At 40.0% G+C, this 20,619-nt stretch overlaps 1 protein-coding gene across 2 annotated transcripts in view; it reads right to left on the bottom strand.

The window, feature by feature from the left end:
• CASTOR2 (cytosolic arginine sensor for mTORC1 subunit 2) overlaps positions 1 to 20,619 on the bottom strand; it is a 239,244-nt gene that overhangs the window by 92,250 nt on the left and 126,375 nt on the right. For both annotated transcript variants that reach the window (XR_012750522.1, XM_075336350.1), the window contains exon 2: positions 18,580 to 18,650. Coding sequence is in view for 1 of the 2 variants with exons in the window: in XM_075336350.1 (XP_075192465.1) it covers positions 18,580 to 18,650 (71 nt within the window). In the remaining variant the exon portion in view is untranslated. The remainder of the gene's footprint in view (positions 1 to 18,579; positions 18,651 to 20,619) is intronic.

The following is a 20,619-nucleotide window of genomic DNA, read 5'->3' as shown; positions in this document are numbered from 1 at the left end:
GATATTGAGAGAGCCAAAATTTGAGCTTGATCAAACGATGTTAACCCGTGCTGCTCGTTGCTCAAAGTTTGAAAACAATCCAAATTTTTGGCCAAAAAGCTGACATATGGAGCCATAACTCCAGAAAGGTAAATAATAAAAACATGCTTAATATCTCAAAAGAAAGCTAATGATGTTCTTCAAAATTTATATTTTATACATAATTGCTGTTATTTTAAGTCAAACTGAGTTACAACACCTTTTAGCCCCAAGAACATGACCTGGTACCACTAGGAGCATACTTCGTATATTTTGTTATTAAGTGATAAATTTTGGGGGGTTTTTTTGGTATATTTTTGAGTTTAAAGTAGAAATATAACAAAAAAACAAGTAATACTGATAAGTCTAATGACATTTTTTATTTTAAAATATAAAAATCTCAATATCTGGAAAGGGGAATCGTTTTGTGGGGTCCAGACGGACAAAATTCCGACATCGATTTTTTGCGGTCACCCGAGTGCCCATGCTATAGTACTGTGCCCTATCCTTGTGCCCATGCTATAGTACTGTGCCCCATCCTTGTGCCCATGCAATAGTATTGTGCCCCATCCTTATGCCCATGCTATAGTACTGTGCCTCATCCTTGTGCCCATTCTATAGTATTGTGCCCCATCCTTGTGCCCATGCTATAGTATTGTGCCCCATCCTTGTGCCCATGCTATAGTACTGTGCCCCATCCTTGTGCCCATGCTATAGTACTGTGCCTCATCCTTGTGCACATGCTATAGTACTGTGCCTCATCCTTGTGCACATGCTATAGTACTGTGCCCCATCCTTGTGCCCATCCTGCTCATCTTATAGTAATGGCCCCTTTCCTGCTCCTCCTCCGTCATGTAGTAATGTCCCCTATTCTGCCATACTTCACACATGCAAAAAAAACCCCAAAGACAAAGCCTTCTCACCTGTCCTCGTTACCTCGGTGTCCTGTTCTGACAGCGCTTCATATCAGAGGACAGATTCCCGGGCGCTGTGCAGAACGAGTTCTCTATGCAGCTTCTTCAGTGATCAGCTGCTGCCTCTGATTGGCCGGCGGCTGATCATTGCATTAGCTGTATACAGAACTCCCATCTGAGCAGCGCCGGGGAATCGGTCCTCTGACAGAGGACAGATTCCTGGGCGCTGCTCAGGCGCGAGCTCTGTATGCAGCTCTCCAGCTTCCTCAGATGCATCAGCTGCTGCCTCTGATATGTGGGAGGGTGAGGGGAAGGGAAAGGGGACTCCACGCACGGTACCCGCCCAGCAGGGCGGCAACATGCAGTGGCTGTTTTGCATGTCAACATGGTCCTGCACCTGTTGACATGAAATCACAGGAAGCAGCAAAATCACGGCAGGAGCGGTCACATGACCGCTCTCAGCCGGGGGAGAGAGGCTGACAGCAAAGCCAGTAAGTAGTCACTATTTACTTACCTACCCCAATGTAGCCCCAAAGTGAAATTACAAAAAAAAAAAATGCAAAATAAGCCGGATAACCCCTTTAATATTGATGATTATGGCTTACAGCCAATGAAAACCCAAAAGTCATTATCTCAGAAAATTAGATTATTATATTAGACCGAATGAAAAAATGATTTTAACCTCAGAAATGTTGGCCTACTGAAACGTATGTACAGTAAATGCCCTCAATACTTGGTCAGGGCACCTTTTGCATGAATTACAGCATCAATGCGGCGTGGCATGGAGGCGATCAGCCTGTGGCACTGCTGAGGTGTTATGGAAGCCCAGGTTGCTTTGATAGTAGTCTCCAGCTAGTCTGCATTGTTGGGTCTGGTGTCTCTCATCTTCCTCTTGACAATACCCCATAGGTTCTCTATGATGTTTAGGTCAGGGGAGTTTGCTGGCCAACCAAGAACAGTGATACTGTGGTTATTAAACTTTTGGCAATGTGGACAGGTGCCAAGTTCTGCTGGAAAATTAAATTTCCATCTCATTAAAAGGTTGGTAGCAGAGGGAAGCATGAAGTGCTCTAACATTTTCTGGTAGATGGCTGTGCTGACTTTTGGCTTGATAAAACACAGTGGACCTACAGCAGCACTCCCCAAACCATAACTCATTGTGGAAACATCACACTAGACCTCAAGCAGCTTGGCTTGTGTGCCTCTCCACTCTTCCTCCAGACTCTGGGACCTTAAGTTCCAAATATAATGTAAAATTTACTTTCATCTGAAAACACCTTCCACCACTGAGACACAGTCCAGTTATTTTTCTCCTTGGCCCTGGTAAGACTCTTCTGGCATTGTCTATTGGTCATGAGTGGCTTGACACAAGGAATGTGACAGTTGTAGCCCATGTCCTGGGTACGTGTGTGTGTGTGTGTGTGTGTGGTGGCTCTTGAAGCACTGACTCCAGCAGCAGTCCACTCCTTGTGAATCTCCCACAAATTTTTGAAGAACCTTATCTTAACAATCCTATCAAGACTGCAATTATCTTGGTTGCTTGTGCATCTTTTGCTACCACACTTTTTCCATCCACTCAACTTTACATTAATATGCTTGGATACAGCACTTCGTGAATAGCCATCTTCTTTAGCAATGACCTTTTGTGGCTTACCCTCCTTGTGGAGTGTGTCAATGACTGCCTGGACATCTGTCCCCAACACTTCCGGTCATGCAGACTACACCTCTCTGAATGCGGGACACGTACACTCTGCTTCATGCTGCACATGACAGGAAGTGTCGGGCATTCAGATCAGCGGTCACAGTGGACACGGGTATGCACGTCACTGCTGGCGATGCTGCATTAAATAACATGTTATCACGTCCCTGTGGGCGTGCTGCCATGCTAAGAGTGCGGAATGAGCGCAAGAACTAATGCCCTTGTGACTAGTCTCTGTGATCATTAGCATATCATAAAGGATCTTGAAATACTTTTTCTAAAGATTTCTTTACATATGCTAGTGTATACAGGGACGGTTAAGCAGGGATTAGCAATATGCACCCAGAACTGCTCGTGGCTCTAGGTGCATATTGCACCTGACAGGTTCACTTTAACATTTTGTGACTTCCAAGGAATTACAAAAACCAATCACCAACAAAAATAAACATAAATTTCTGTATTGCAAGATCGATCCACAAGGGCTCATTCAAATGTTGGCGACTCTTCTTATGTGTACAACCATGTACTGTTATTTTATCAGTGTTTTGGGTCATGGTTTCATCAAAGTTTGGTCGGAGTGTCAGGTTTTACCATCAGTGATTCATTAGTCATTTTCACTGATGAGAAAAAGCAATAAAGATATTGCAGAGCTTCCCTTACAATGTTAATTATGGACTGCACACTGATGCCATCCATGGGCTGCCTGTGATTTTCATGTACCCATAGACTAAAGGGCCATTTACACGCTGCGACATCATTAACGATATATCGTCAGGGTCACGGTGTTTGTGATGCACATCCGGCGTCGTTAGCGACGTCGCAGCGTGTAATACGTATGAGCAACCTTAAACGATCGCAAAAGAGGCAAAAATCGTTGGTATGTGAGATGTCGTTCACTTACCAAAAATCGTTGCCTATTCAGTAGCGAGGTTGTTTGTCATACCTGCGGCAGCACACATTGCTGTGTGTGACACCGCAGGAACGAGGAACAACCTCGTACCTGTGGCCGCCCGCAATGAGGAAGCAAGGAGGTGGGTGGGATGTTCGTCCCACTCATCTCCGCCCCTCCTCTGCTATTGGGCGCCTGCTTAGTGACGCCGCAGTGACACCGAACGGACCTCCCCCTTGAAGGAGGGATTGTTCGGTGTCTCCAGCGATGTCGCACAACAAGTATGTGCATGTGACGCTGCCGTAGCGATAATGTTCGCTACGGCAGAAATCACCACATATCGCACCGACGGGGGCGGGTGCTAACGCTCGCGACATCGCTAGCAATCGCTAGTGATGTCGCAACGTGTAAAGCACACTTTATACGATTCATTTTGATTCATGACTTAGACAAAAAACAGACGTGAATACTTGCGAAACACAATCTGCAAAAAAATGAACATGTGAACAGCAACATAGACTATAATAGCATATAGCTTATTCTGAGCATTCTTACAAATTTGGCATTTCCATAAGAAGCAAATTGAAATGTTCAGTTAAGATATGATCGATGTAACAGTACTGTGATTTCTTGGGAGGCGTTTTAGTTTCAAAAGAGAAAATAAAATAATGGGTTATCCATACCACCCACACTTTAGAGAAGACACAACCACCTATGTAACAATACCATTAAACACATTTGATTATTCCATTTAATATTAACCCTTTTTGCTAATTATTTATTTAATAAGTAGTTGTGAAAGTTATAATCAAGAGGTGGGTCCTGCTTTTACCATTTAACGTCTAGATAATTATATGAAGCATCACTATCGGTGCTCAAAAGTGTCAACATTCCAAACTTTGTAAAAAAAAAACTTCAGCTTTTTGTTAATTTGATCTAATTATTTCATTAAATCTGAAGTCACATAAACATAAAATAGTCACAACAGTTTCCACCATTATCAAAATCATCAATGAGTTTATATGGGGTTCGTCGGTAACTACTGCAACTGCAGCATTGGTTCTTTGAATAAACCACCATCATGTCTGGAAGATTAAGCTGTATATTACACTAGTCACAAAAAAGTTAGGGATATTTGGCTTTCAGACAAAATTTCAGGATAATCCTAATATGCACGCTTAACCTTTTCAGGTAAACCTAATGTGACCTTCTCTAAACTTTTAATGCACATGACCAACTGTTCAGTGTTTCAGTATTTTTTGTACAACTTGCTGTTCTCTAACAAGGAGCTTAACTGATGAATCGCCCAATAAATTTGGAATTCAGTTAGAATTGGTATTCAAACAGTCCACCTCATCATGCTGTTCTTATTCTAACATCATTAACATCATGAGATGAAGACAACACATAGCAATTGATCATCACTACCTCACCTTTGTTAGGCTTCAAGCAGGATGTTCTCAGACGAAAGTGGCCACTGAGCTTAAAGTGTCACCGAGTGTCATCAGCAGGTTGCAACAGAGAAACTGGGAGATAGTCACAGAAAGGTAATAGAATTGGAAGACCTTTTGCTACATCACACACTGATGATAGCTTCATTGTGAACAATGCCATTCGGAACCAGATGATGAATACCACACAACTCCAGGCATGGTTAAAGACAATGAGAGATCGCCAAGTGTCATGTCAGACCATTCAAAACCATATCAGCGTATTCTGCGTGCTAGTCGAACTGCAAGGGAGTCTCACCACACCAGCAGGCACAGGCGTCATTGTCTTGCTGGACGAGGCACCAGTCAATTCAAGCTGAGCAGAAATGGTGGCCACAAACGATGTTGGAGATGTCAAGGAGTGCGAAATGCATTAGCACTGTTGTCAGCAGAAAAGCCTTTGGTTGTGATGGTGTTACAGTGTGGGCAGGTGTGTATAGTCAATAATGAACTGCTTTACATGTTGTGAATGGTACAGTGACAAGCCCCTACTACTTGAATAACATCATTATCCCAGTCTTTGTGCCTCTTCATGAACACTGACTTAATTTCATCTTCATGGACGACAATACTCTGCTGGTGACTGGGGTACCTCACATGGCGTGGCCTGCACTCTCTCCAGAACTGAACCCCATAAAAAAACAGTGAGATCAGCTGAGTCGCCGTGTAGAAGCCTGTTACTCTGTACCCCAGAATCTCAATTATATCTGAGGGCTGCCCTTCACAATGTGGGGGATGCCATGTCTCAGCAGGCAATAACTCGACTTGTGAACAGCAAGAGACATTGTTGTCAGTAATTGATGCACAAGGCCACATGACAAGTTATTCAAACACTATCATTTTTTGGAGGGTATACCCACCACTGGCTTTTGTTTCAATAAAGTAGTGTTTTAAAAAGTTGAAGATCTATCAATGAATGTGAAAGTATTTTCCATTGCAATTAATAAGATGTTTTATAGTTTTTGTTACTATTTTAATATTTTTTTAAGAATTGTAATTAATTCTCTTAGAAGTCTAGATCTTGAACGCCTCAAGCTCAACAATTTATATTCCCCTGAGTCTTTTAGATCTATGCTATTGCAGAGATGTTTTATCTAATTTGTAGAAATAACCATGTTATTAGTATTAGGTTTCCAATAGGTATATTGGATAAGCTTTATTAAATTTTCATTTTATTCTTTAAGAAATTAAAAGTTGACTGTAATAAAATACAATAGTGAAGTAAAATTACATACAGTTATGGCCGAAAGAGTTTGCACTCTTGAAATTGTTCCAAAAAATGAAGTATTTCTCCAAGAAAATTATTGCAATTACACGTTTTGTTATGATGGGAAAAAGGTGATCCAGCTCAGCTGTGGCAAGGTCCAGCATGCAAGGATAACACTCTGGTAGTGCAGGGATCCAGTAAAACGAAAGAATAATCTAGCTTCCGGAATAATATAAAATTTTGTGCAAGCCTTATTTTAAAGGATGTAAAAAATATATATCTTATTCCGTCAGGCTTGACAAAGAACGCAGATAGCGTTCGAAACGTATTGCCGCACATAGGCTCCGTATTTTGTCCTTTGTAATGACAAGTATATATTTTTTACGTCCTTTAAAATAAAGCTTGCACAAGATTTTATATTATTCTGGATGCTGGATTATTCTTTTCTTCAACGTTTTGTTATACATGTTTATTTCCTTTGTGTATTGGAACAATATACAAAAAAGAGAAAAAAATGCAAACTGGACATAATTTCATGCAAAACCCCAAAAAAGGGGCCAAACAAAAACATTGGCACCTTTAAAAAATTGTAGGTAAACAATTTTTTAAAATTCGCCTGTGGCAAGTAGCGGGTGTGCACAATACAAAAATTACACCTGAAACCAGATAAAAAAGGGGAGAAATTGACTCAATCTTTGCATTGTGTGTCTGTGTGTGCCACGCTAAGCATGGAGAACAGAAAAGAGTTGATGAGAACTGTTTAGGGACTTGAGAACGAAAATCGTTGAAACATATCAACAATCTCAAGGTTACAACTCCATCTACAGAGATCTTGAAGTTCCTTTATCCACAGTGTTTAACATAATCAAGAAGTTTAGAACCCATGGCACTGTAGCTAATCTCCACGGACATGGACTACAGATAAAAATTGATGAAAGATTGCAATGCACGATAATCCGAAGGATGGATAAGCAGCGCCAATCAAGTTCCAAAGAAATTCAAGGTGTCCTGCAGGCTAAGGGTGTATCAGTGTCAGTGTGAACTGTCCTTCGACATTTGAATTAAATTAGATGCTATGGCTGGAGAATTAGGAGGACCCCACTGCTGACACACAGAAATAAAAAAGCTAAACTGCAGTTTTTCAAAATGTACATGTACAAAATCTTTCTGGGAAAGCATCTTGTCGATAGATGAAATCAAGATAGAGCTTTTTGGTAAAGCACATAATTCTACTGTTTACCAAAAATGGAATGAGGCCTACAAAGAAAATAACACAGTACTTACAATCAAATATGGTGGAGGTTCAAAAATGTTTTGGGGTTGTCTTGCTGCCTCTTACACTGGGGTTATTTACTGTGTGCAAGTCATCATTGAATCTGAAGATTACTAAAGAATTTTGGGTCTCAATGTAGCGCTCAGTGTCCGAAAGCTCGGTTTACGTACTAGGTCATGGGTTTTACAACAGGACAATGACCCAAGAAGCACCCAGAAATGGATGCAAACAAAGGGCTGGAGAGTTCTGAAGTGGCCAGCAATGTGTCTGGATATAAATCCCATTGAACACCTGTGGAGAGATCTTAAAATTGCTGTTGGGAGAAGGCACCCTTCATATATGAGAGACCTGGAGCAGTTTGCAAAAGAAGAGTGGTCCAAAATGCTAGTTGAGAGATGTAAGAAGCTTGTTGATGTTATAGGAAGTGATTGATTGCAGTTATTTATTCCAAAGGATGTGCATCCAAATATTAGGTTGAGAGTGGCAACAATTTTGTCCGGACCATTTTTGGGGTTTTGTGTCAGATTATGTTCAATTTGCCTTTTTCCAGTTATTTTTTGGATTGTTCCAAAACACACAAAGGAAATAAACATGTTTATTACAAAATGTGTAATTGCAATAATTTTCTAAGAGAAACGCTTCATTTTCTGGAACAATTTAAAGGGTGGGAACTATTTTGGCCATGACTGTATGTTAGGGATTAGATTATATTTTTTGATAAATTTTGTGATAGAGTCTTAGCGTTAGTTTACTAAAAGGTTTATTTTTAGGGATGATTGAATACCTCAAATATTCGGCTTCACGAATATCTGACGAATAGGGCGCCACTATGCGAATATTCGATGCGCAATGTAAGTCTATGGGAAGCCCGAATAGTTCAGAATAGTTGTTATTCAGGTTTCCCATAGACTTAAATTGCGCATCGAGTATTCGCGAATAGTCGAATAGCGGCGACGTATTCGGCAAATATTCGTGAAGCCGAATATTTCAGGTATTCGATCATCCCTATTTATTTTGCAGTATTTAAATCTATTATATGCAATTAACTAAATATGATGGTTTACACCTGTTTTGAGAGAGCAGAGTTCTTAATTGACCCAGAATTTCCTGAATGGAAGTATGTGGTATTCAAAAATTCTAGCAGAGTGTGTGGAAATCCTGTAATTTTCAAAAAGTCCTAGACCTCGCTTATTTTTAGGTTTATAATTAATGCTGGGTGTTTAATTCTATGACTTTTATTTAGCAAATTGTTAATAAACTTTATATTATTCCTTACCTCTTTCCAATGCTACCAAACTTACCATAGCATGACATTGTAAAGTTGATGAACCCCATTCTTATTAAAATGGATCAAACCTTATTTATATAATGGAAAAGACTGCTTTGCTTCACCTTAAGAACAAAATACCTCTTGAATCTTGGAATAAATGGTGCATATACCAAAATTCAATAATATTTTAAGAACATGATCTATCCTTCTTAAAGGGAACCTGTCAGGTGCAATATGCACCCAGGACCACGAGCAGTTCTGGGTGCATATTGCTAATCCCTGCCTAACTGTCCCTGTATACACTAGCATAGATAAAGAGATCTTTAGAAAAAGTATTTCTACAGATCTTTTATCTTATGCTACTGAGCGCAGGGACTAGTCCCAAGAGCATTATATCTGTTGACTATCTGCCCTCTTAGCATGTTAGCACACCCACAGGGGTGTACTAACATGCTATTCATTGCAGCGTCACCAGCGGTGCCGCGCATACATGTGTTCACTGTGACCGTGCTTCTGAATGCTGGGCACTTCCGGTAATGCGCAGTATAAAGCTGGGTGTATGTGTCCCGGCTTCAGAGAGGTCTACTGCGCATGACTGGAAGTGTCGTACATTCAGAAGCGCGGTCACAGCGAACACAGGTACACGCTGAACCGCTGGTGATGCTGCATTGAATAGCAGGTTAGTACGCACCTGTGGGCATGCTAACATGCTAAGAAGGTGGACTAGTTGGGGGATATAACACCTTGGGACTAGTCCCTGCGCTCATTAGCATAAGATAAAAGATCTTTAGACATACTTTTTCTAAAGATCTCTTTATCTAGGCTAGTGTATACAATGACGGTTAGGCAGGGATTAACAATATACACCCAGAACTGCTCGTTGTTCTGGGTGCATATTGCACCTGACAGGATACTTTTCAGCCTCTGTTAATGCCAATCTTCAAAGTTAACATATGGATTATGCATAGTCACATGTACTTAGCTATGTTTATGTATCTCATCATACTTCTTAGTTTATAACCGAGACTTCCCCCTCCACCCCACACCCCTTTCTTATCACAAGTTATTCCCTGTTGTTTCTTCTTTCTAAAATGAATGTTGACACTTATTACAATGGTTTCATCATATTGTTATCTTTTTGAACATTCAAAAATAAAGAATATACAGCTCTTGCAAAAATTAAGAGACCACTGCAAAGTTGTCAGTTTTTCTGATTTTTCTCTTTATAGGTATAATTTTGAGTAAACTGTGAATTGTTTTTTATTCTATAAACTACTGACAACATGTCTCCGGATTTTCAAGCAATACATTTTGTATTTATTTTCTGAAATTGAGAAATGGGCAAAATAACAAAAAAAATGCATTGCTTTCAAACCTCAATTAATGCAAAGAAAACAAGTCCTCTGCACAACACCAACAGGCATTGGGAACTTCATGTTGATTGGGTTCATTGTATTCTTGAAGTTTGAGAATTACCAAAAATAAACAGTTCACCATCAATAATTCTGCTTCACCTTAAAAACATGGAATTCCAAACGAAACTATAAACTGAAAGAAAACTGGAAGACAGAGAAGTGGAAATAGGGTCTTACCCAGGAGGACAACAAGGGGTGAAACATTGTAAAGGCTGATCTTGTTAGATTGTGAAGAAGTCACAACTACTTGCAAGCGTATAAACCACGATTGCTGAAGCCCCACATGGATGTATACTATAAAGCTGTGACAAAAAGGGTTAATGCCACGGTACCGTGAAGATCAGGACAATCCGGCGATGTCTTAAGCAGGCTCTACACACAGCGACATAGCTAGCGATGTCGCTGTGAAAGCACCCGCCCCCGTTGATTGTGCGTCACGGGCAAATCACTGTCCGTGGCGCACAACATCGCTAGGATCCGTCACACATACTTTCCTGTCTAGCGACGTCGCTGTGGCCAGCGAACCGCCTTCTTTCTAATGGGGCGGTTTGTTCGGCGTCACAGCGGTATCACTAAGCGGCCGTCCAATAGAAGCGGGGGGTGGAGATGAGCGAGCCGAACATCCCACCCACCTGCTTCCTTCCTCATTGCGGGCGGCTGCAGGTACGGTGATGTTCCTCGTTCCTGCGGTGTCACACATAGCGATGTGTGCTGCCGCAGGAACGACGAACAACCTGCGTCCTGCAAAAGCAACGATAATCGGGAAAAGAACGATGTGTCAACGATCAGGTAAGTAATTTTAATAGTTAACGGTCATTCCTGTGTTTCACTTGCAATGACGTCGCTAACAAAGCCGGATGTGCGTCATGAATTCTGTAACCCCAACAACATCTTGTTAGCGATGTCGTTGCATGTAAAGCCCGCTTAAGTGGTGATTTATTAGACAAGGCATTTCGGAGATTCCTTCTCCTTCATCAGGTCACCTGATAAAAGAGATGGAATCTCCGAAATGCCTTGTTTAATAAATCACCACTAACACATTCCCGGATTGTCCTGATCTTTATGGTAGCGTGACAGTAACCCATTCTGTAACAGCTTTACAGTCTACTTGAAATTATATGAAAAAAATGGGAATATCACCCACCAAAACTGGGAGGCTCATAATTACAAATTTTAGACTACCTTTTCTGGAACCCTTAAAAGATAGAAGTGAAATGGTTATCATGAATATAATTCAATGGATAAAAGTTCAGGCACTTTATGGGATAACGTATTTAGTCAAAGAATCTTTTAAAGAGGGAATGCTCGTTATAAAATCATTAACTATAACAGAAAACTAAATATACATACAAATTTCAATTTGAAAATTTTGTCATAAAATGATATGCCAAAGATGAGGATCACAGTCCAAATGTCTGCCTTCTTCTAACAAAGAGGAGATCTAGGGGCCAATATATAAAAAATAACTGCAGGATTATGATTTATGGCAATGTAATGTGGTAAACAAGCAGATATGACACTTAAGAGGGATTTTGTTTTTGAAGTATAAATAACTCTTTTCTCTATAGACCTTGCAGCATTAACCACCAACTCAACTGTTCAAAATAATAAAAAATAAAAGAAAGGCCCCGTTCAAGCTGAAAAACATGAAAGCTCTGCATGATATGCAAGTCCCAAGTGTTCACGTAAAAGGAGCCTTGGGACTTCTGCATCGTGCAGACGATAAACATGAAGCAGTTCAGTGACTTACTGTTTTCCATCTTAAATCATAGGTAGGCTTATTTATTAGGGTTATTCATTTGGATCTCATTTAAACTGTAGTCAAATGCTTCACATTCTTTCCAAAAATTTCAAAATGACCAAAGGAGGTCTGTTATGGAGAAAACAGATGTGGCTTCTGCGTAAGTAGAACGGTACCAAGACTATCACATACGTAAACATCCACATTTATCAGTGTTTTAAATAGCATATACGACTAGACTACACCATACAACATGTGTAGATAAAGAAAATTTGGGAACATTAAAGGGATATTCACCATGTCAAAACATTATGGTTGATTAGAATCCTGTTGTGAATGGACAGACACCTGTACAAGTGTCCTTCTCCGTTCTGGTTGGCTATTCTCAAGATAGACGAAAACTGCAATTTGCAGACATTTACAGCATATCCTGTGGCCATATGTACAAGCACTATGCATCAACACTTTGCAAGGAATGGATTCCTGAATTCAACAATTTTTTTACATGTGTATCCATTAGTGATTGTTGAATAGTAACTATTCATGTTTGGATTATTTGTAACAAATCCCAAAGTACTATGTCTGTATTCGTCACAAATAACGAACCTAATTCAAGTCATTAGGGAACCCGAGCATTTATCGTGTCATGAAAAATATTGGAATAGTACTCAGTATTCGGTGAGCATTATCCGAACATGAATAGTTACTATTTGCCCGTCTCTAGTAACCATAGGTAAATTTATAGTGTTCATATGTAATACATCTTTAAAAGGGTTATTCCCATCTCGTTCCCGCATGAGTCAGGAATTGCTTAGCCCAGACACCAATCACAAAGTGGAGCTTCAGAAACAACCAAGTGGTTTCCATAAATCCTATAGAAATGTTTCAGCAAGTCCAAAGGCAAAGAATGGAAGTCACAGAAGCAGAGTAGCTCGCTGTACGACACTGCTTCCTTAAAGGAAAACTATCATCCAAAAATTATTTATTGTTTAAATCAGCTTTTGTGTTACATGTATTTTGAAACATGTTTGGCAAAGAATTTTGTTTTCTTCATATCATGATCTTTATTAATTATTTATGTTTGATGCCCATGGTGTCTAAAAATGGAATTTGTGAGGCCTTGTGGTTATGGGTAAACTGTTCTCAAACTAGTCCATATAGCAATTGGCATAGGCTATATCCTTATCCTCAGGAAGGTGAGCTTTCTGGAGCGTGACAGCAACAGCATGTATGCTATTATCGTGTGCACTAGATGTATAAAGACTATTTATGTTACCAAAAGGCTATGGGGAGGAACTTTGGATAAGTCTCTAATAATATGGGGAAAATGGCCGATATCAAGGATGAATGAATAGGTAGTCTTTATTAGAGATGAGGGAACCCGATGTTCGGTTTTTAAGCTGAACACCAACTTTAAAAAACAAAACAGTGTTTGGGTGCTTTATGTATGCAAACCACTCATGCGTGCATCACTGTGCTCAGGTACGCTTGGTGCTCAGCCCAGTGCGAGCCGCTTGCAGTGTTTGATTGGCTCACACTGGGGGTAACAACAGCATGATCACATGTAGTGTGCACCAAACAAAAAATAATAATATTTTTTTTCCTGCCTCTAGCTCTGGATTGGTACAACGCACATGGCCTACCTAGCCCCTCCTCTACCCCCCCTGTTTTTGAACGTGGTGTTTACTCAGACATAAAACATCCCCTTCCTGCTTTTTTCAGCCTCTTTACCGGTACCTGTAGTAAGGAGCGTGTGAGTTGTTTATACTGTTTTTTATATTTTAGAAAAACAAAGAAAAGTCACAGCTGGTGGTAAAAAATAATTGGTTGAAATGGTTAAAGGAACTGAAGATGGACTTGCCTATCGGGAGTCCGCTGGTGCATACCGTTTCGGTTTCCACAAGTTCTGGTTACATGTAATTCCAAGTTTGTTTTCTTAGAGCCCTTTCAAACTGCATTTTGTCCTCCATTCAGTGGTCCCGTCAGGACCTTCTTCCAAGAGCCATAATATTTGTTCGAACAACATGTATCAACATTATACAAAATATGATTATTTTTTAAATGTTTTTATTTTAAATGTTAGAAAAGGGAAAGGATTAAATTTTTATATTTTTTGTAACTTTTTATTTTAACTTTTTTGTTTGTGTTTTAGTCACATTAGGAACTTAAACGTGTGACTTGCTCATACTATACATAGTAAAAAATTCTGCCTGATATTGGACACAAATGCTGGTTATGAAACCTATATAGAATGTAAGCCCACAAGGGCAGTGCTCTTTTCCTTTTGTACAAATCTGTCAGTTACTTTACTGTAATCTATATCTGCATTTTGTTAGAAATCCCTTCTCATGTTCAGCACCAAAAATGCCCTATAAATAAGTAAAAAAAAAATCAAATCAATATGTGGTGAGAATCCCCTTTACCTTTAAAACATCATCAAAAACAAATTCTTCTAGGTACATACACACAGTTGGTAGAGAAGTTGTTCCAAACATCTTCAAGAGCCAACCACAGATCTTCTGTGGATTTAGGCTTGTACAAAACCTGTCTAGTTATTTACTTCTATACAGACTTCATGATGCTTTGATCAGGGCTCTGTGGGGGCCATATCATCACCTCCTTAATGCTGAAGACAATTCTTAATGACAACAACTGTATAATTAGGGTTGTTTTCTTGCTGCAGAATACATTTGGAGCCAAAACCTGTCACCTCCCTGATTGTATTTCATGATGGATAAGTATCTACTTGTACTTCTCTGCATTGAGGCCACCATTAATCTTGATCAAATTACAAAATCTATTTGCTGAAATGCAGTCCCAAACATGCAAGGAACCTCAACCATGATTCACTGTTCCCTGCAGACATTCATTCATTGTACCTTCGGCAAACAAACTGCCTTCTGTTACAGCCAAAGGTTTCACATTTTTACTCATTAGTCCAGAGCATCGGCTAGCATTTTTCCTGCACCCTACGTTGCTATATTGAGTCACTTGGCCTTGTTTCCATTTCTAAGGTATAGTATTTAGCTGTAATTGGTTCAATATGATCACTTTTATCCAGACTTCGATCAGGTAATGGGTGAACCTGAGTCCTCCTAGGACTTAAGGCCATGTCTTACTAAGCAACATTGCTAGCAACATCGCTGCTGAGGCACGACTTTTGTGACGCAACAGCGATGTTGCTAGCGATGTTGTTGTGTGTGACATCCAGCAACAACCTGGCCCCTGCTGTGAGGTCGCTGGTTGTTGCTGAATGTCCTGGACCATTTTTTAGTTGTTGCTCTCCCGCTGTGAAGCACACATCATTGTGTGTGACAGCGACAGAGCAACAACTGAATGTGCAGGGAGCCGGCTTCTGTGGACGCTCGTAACCAATGTAAATATCGGGTAACCAAGAAGCCCCTTCCTTGGTTACCCGATATTTACCTTCGTTACCAGCGTCCGCCGCTCTCACGCTGTCAGTGCCGGCTTCCTGCTCCCTGCACACATAGCCAGACTACACATCGGGTAATTAACCCGATGTGTACTCTGGCTAGGAGTGCAGGGAGCCAGCGCTAAGCGGTGTGCGCTGGTAACCAAGGTAAATATCGGGTTGGTTACCCGATATTTACCTTAGTTACCAAGCGCAGCATGCTTCAACACGTCGCTGCTGGCTGGGGGCTGGTCACTGGTTGCTGGTGAGATCTGCCGGTGTGACAGCTCACCAGCAACCCGTGTAGCGACGCTTCAGCGATCCCTGCCAGGTCAGGTTGCTGGTGGGATCACTGGAGCGTCGCTTAGGCGGGCTTTGCACATTGCGACATTGCAAGCAGATGCTGCGATGTCTCACACGATAGTCCCCGCCTCCGTCGCAGGTACGATATCTTGTGATAGCTGGCGTAGCGAAAATTATTGCTACGCCAGCTTCACATGCACTCACCTGCCCTGCGACCGTCGCTCTGGCCGGCGACCCGCCTCCTTCCTAAGTGGGAGGGTCGTGCGGCGTCATAGCGACGTCACACGGCAGGCGGCCAATAGCGGCGGAGGGGCGGAGATGAGCAGGATGTAAACATCCCGCCCACCTTCTTCCTTCCGTATAGCCGCCGGCGGCAGGTAAGGAGATGTTCCTCGCTCCTGCGGCTTCACACACAGTGATGTATGCTGCCGCAGGAACGAGGAACAACATCGTACCTGTCACGGCACCGGCATTATGGTAATGTCGGTGAATGCAACGATGATTTGATAACGACGTTTTTGCGCTCGTTCATCGTATCATCTAGCATTTACACAGTACGATGTCGAAAGTGACGCCGGATGTGCGTCACTTTCGATTTGACCCCACCGACATCGCACGTGCGATGTCGCAACGTGCAAAGCCGCCCTTAGTGTGACGGTACCTTTAAATAATGGCACCGTGGGAGGGACATCTTCAGATTTCAAAGGTAAGGCAGCATAATGTGTCTTTCGTCTACTGCACAGTTTCCTTAACCAACCAATGTGTCTATGGTCCTCAACATTACTTATTTCTTGATGCTGCTTCAAAGGAGCTTAAACACAACACATTAAAACCTCACTCTGATTTGAATATCTTTGCCTGGGAGTGACCATGCTGGTTCAATATCAGGGGCATGCATAGAAATCATGGGACCCCATAGCAGACGTTCTAATTGGCCCCCACCCCCTTAAAATACATAGTTATATTAATATTTGTCTAGGTCACAAAAGAACATATGCCACAACTTTATAGCCCTTACAAAGTAATTTTTCTCCTATTGAAGCCCTTAAATTCCCATTTCATTGCACCCATAAAGTATAATACCAACAAAAGTGCCCCACAAACACTATACCTCCACAGTGAATTCCTCCAAAATAACCTCCACATGCACAATATAAGGACCCCACTGTATCCACCCCAATTATTTTGGCAAAGTAGGATTACCCCATCATGATTTGATACCCAATTGTGACCCCAACACAGCCCACCTTTCAGTATAACGAGCCTACGTACAATATAAGGGCCCGCACACCTCTTTACACTGTATAATGACCCCACCATCCACCCCACACAGTATGATGGACCCCACACAAATATTCACACTGTATAATTGCTTGCTTACAGTATAATGGGAGTCAAAAACACCTCTATAAAAGTATGAAGGCTTTCTAATAGCCTATATCGTGTCATGACATATTTGTTATTACCCCCTAGCAATATTTTTTTATAGGCTTCCCCATAGCCCTTCAAATATTATAATGGCCCTCTCATAGCACTCTAAATAGTATATTGGCCTCCATACAGCACTCTAAATATTATATAGCCTTCTATATAGTATAATTGGCCCCATTTAGTCCTCCATGTATTATGCACCCCCCAGTCCTCTTTACATATAACTGCCCACACATAGTGCTCTATATAGTATTATGCATCTACCATAGTTCTTCATATCATATAATACACCACATAGTCCTACATAAATTATAATGTACACACAATGTCCTCCATATATTATAATGCACTTCCATAGTCCTCCAAATAGTATAATGCACCCCATAGTCATCCATATATTATAATGTGCCCACATAGTCCTCTATATATTATAATGCACCACCATAGTCCTCCATATATTATAATGCACCTCATAATCATCCATATCGTATTATTGCCATTGGCCCCCAGTATACTCACTGACTTAAAAACATTAATAAATATTCACCTCTCATCATTTCCCTGTTGCTCTGGTCTCTGCAGTGGTGTGTGTTCTGCAGTGCTGCATATTTCGGCACAGTGAGCGCGCAGTAATGATGTCATCGCACCCCTGTGCTGAGCTGTCGGAGTGCAGACACAGCGGGAGAATGATGAAGAAGGGTGCAAAGCGATGCCCATACAGTTGAGAGTGCAATGCTGTGCGTGGAGGGGCCCAGTGTTGGTACTGACACCAGGGACAACCCTCCCGAATCACGGGCTCCATAGCAGCCGTGTGATCGCCATTGGCAGTACACCACTGTTCAGTATAACTACCTTCTGTTTTGATGCGGTCTTTTCCACAACTACACCTTTGTAGCACAGTTTGGCTATTCCGCATCTAGTTTTATGAATCCCACAGATGTTTTTCTTTCATTTAATTCCTCAAAATTACATATGAAAATGATAATTACCACCTGTTTTCTATAATTGATTACTCATATGCCCGATGATAATCTTAGAATACCCCTCAAGTTATGAAAATATACCTAGAATAAATGATGCTGTTTTGAAGACGAAGGATGGTCACCCCAAATATCGATTTCATTTAGATTTCTCGTTCGTTCATTTCATTTGTATTTTGTCAAATCTTAAAAAAATCATTCATTCTTTTATTCAGCTAAATTGTGATGTTGCTTCCTTTTTTCTAATCCTGCCTAAAACTTTAGCACAGTATTGTATTATATTTATTAACATTTCATATATTTGAGATTCTATTACAGGTTCTATGTCCCTGAAAATACCGAACGAATAGATATCAAAGGAATGAACTCCAAGTCACTCTCTTTAAAAGAAAAGGGAATGTCTAAGATTTTAAGTTTAAACTATTGGAATTTAAATTTTCAAATGGTTCACATTCCATACATAAACTGTTAAATTAAAACCATAGAATTGAAACTTGTGTTAAGGAGGGAAACCCATAGGAAAAAAAAAATCCCTACCTAGAAAGCCTTCTTCATCCACGATAATAGTATAGTCTTCAGGAGTTTCAGTCAGACTGAAAAACTTGCACCTACAAAAAGAAAAAAAAGACATTTAACATTTAGGCCTAGATGAAAAAAAATAAACAGTGTCTAAGGATTTTGAAAGTCATCTATATTTTGTAATCAAATCAATTCCTATTAGAGACTTCAACTTTTCAACTTTTGTGCAAAAAGACTCAATGTTGCATCAAAATTGATAGGGTATCCCCCATATAGATAACCAGTTTGATCATATAGAACTGGACAGATCATGGAATAAGTGGCTGCAGAGCTGAGGAAAACAAAGTTTTTATTTTTTAATTTTCCGACTCTGTTGTGGAGATATTAGCTTGTAAAATTTAGGTTATAATGTATAAAACGTTCATCGGGGTTTTACCAGATATTTTTTTTTTTTCCTGGGGGCGTGTACTTCTTCCCCTGCATAAGGTTGACCAATCATAAGCAGGCAAAGTCATGCAGGGAAAAAAAAAAGAACGCGACCTCCTGTCCTCACTGATCTCTGCATTTACTGTGTAGAGCTAGACCAGAGATGGTTTATGTATCATCACAAACACTTCAAGATCTCATTTCACAGCACTGTCCCTAATCTGGAGTAACTACTTTTTCGCCCCTTAGAGGGAACCTGTCACCACTTTTTTGTCCTATAAGCTGTGGTGCCAGCACCAGCCAACGGAGACGCCCATGAGGCTCACAGCATGACCGTTAGGTAAGTATTATAAAGTGTTTTTTATGCTATACCCCCGGCCTGGGCTCTTATATATAGCATTCTAACATGCTGTATATAAGAGCCCGGTGATGGTGGTGGCCGCAGCTTATAGGCCGAAAAAGTGGTGATAAGTTCCCTTTAAGGATCGGGCGATTTTTCCTTCCCTTATTCTAAAAGCCATAACTTTTTTTATATTTCTGTCGATATAGCCATGTGAGGGCTTCTTTTTTAGCGCGACGAGTTGTACTTTTGAATTATTCAAACCATTTTATCATATGATGTAATGGTAAGTGGGGAAATAAAAACAAGTGTGGCAAAATAGCAAAAAAAGTGAAATTTTGCAATTGTTTTTTAGCGTTTTACTTACAGCATTCATCTCACTATAAAAATGACCAGGCAGTAGGATTCTCTAGTAAGTACAATTAAGTTGATATCAAACATGTACAACTTTTGTTTTAAGTGGTGCAATACAAAAAAAAAAAAAAAAACTTGCTTGTGGCATGACTTTAAGTCATAATCTTTTCAATTTTTTGGACATGGAGCTATGGGAGGGCTTGCTTTTTCCGCCCCAAGCCAATGTTTTTATTCATATCATTTTGAAGTATAAATGATTTTTTGATCACCTATTACATTTTTTCATTTTTTCTGTTGTTGCAGCAGCAAAAAAAAAAAAATGCATTCCTGGCATTTTGAAGTTTCCTAGTTACACTGCGTATGATTCAGATCATTTTATATTTTGACATATTAGACTTTTACAAATGTAGTGATACCAAACATATGCATTTTATTTATTAATTTTTAATGTGGTAAAATGGGGGTGTTTTAAATTTTATATTCGCACTAATATATATATATATATATATATATATATATCTCCACACATACACACACATTATATATATATATAATTATTTTTTTCATATTTTAAAACATTTCTTTTCTATACCTTTTACTGCATTTCATAGTCCCTTGAGGGGTTTGAACCTGCAATGGTCTGATCACTTGTTATATATATATATATATATATATATATATATATATATATATATATATATATATATATATATATATATATATATATATATATATATATATATATATATATATATATATATATATATATATATAATCATGCTATCAGACCATTATGTAGAAGTCACAGTTTCTTGTTTCTTATGAACGCCTGCCACAGGCTGGATTTCACAGGAGCGCTTTGATGACAGACATGGGTCTTCAGATACCCCTGGCTGTCATGACAACACATCGGGATGTCATGATCGCTCTGATGAAGG

This window comes from Anomaloglossus baeobatrachus, chromosome 2 (assembly GCF_048569485.1).
Source record: "Anomaloglossus baeobatrachus isolate aAnoBae1 chromosome 2, aAnoBae1.hap1, whole genome shotgun sequence".
NCBI classification, from domain to species: Eukaryota; Metazoa; Chordata; class Amphibia; order Anura; family Aromobatidae; genus Anomaloglossus; species Anomaloglossus baeobatrachus.
Note: the sequence above shows the minus strand (reverse complement) of the source record. Positions and strands in the feature narration are given on the sequence as shown.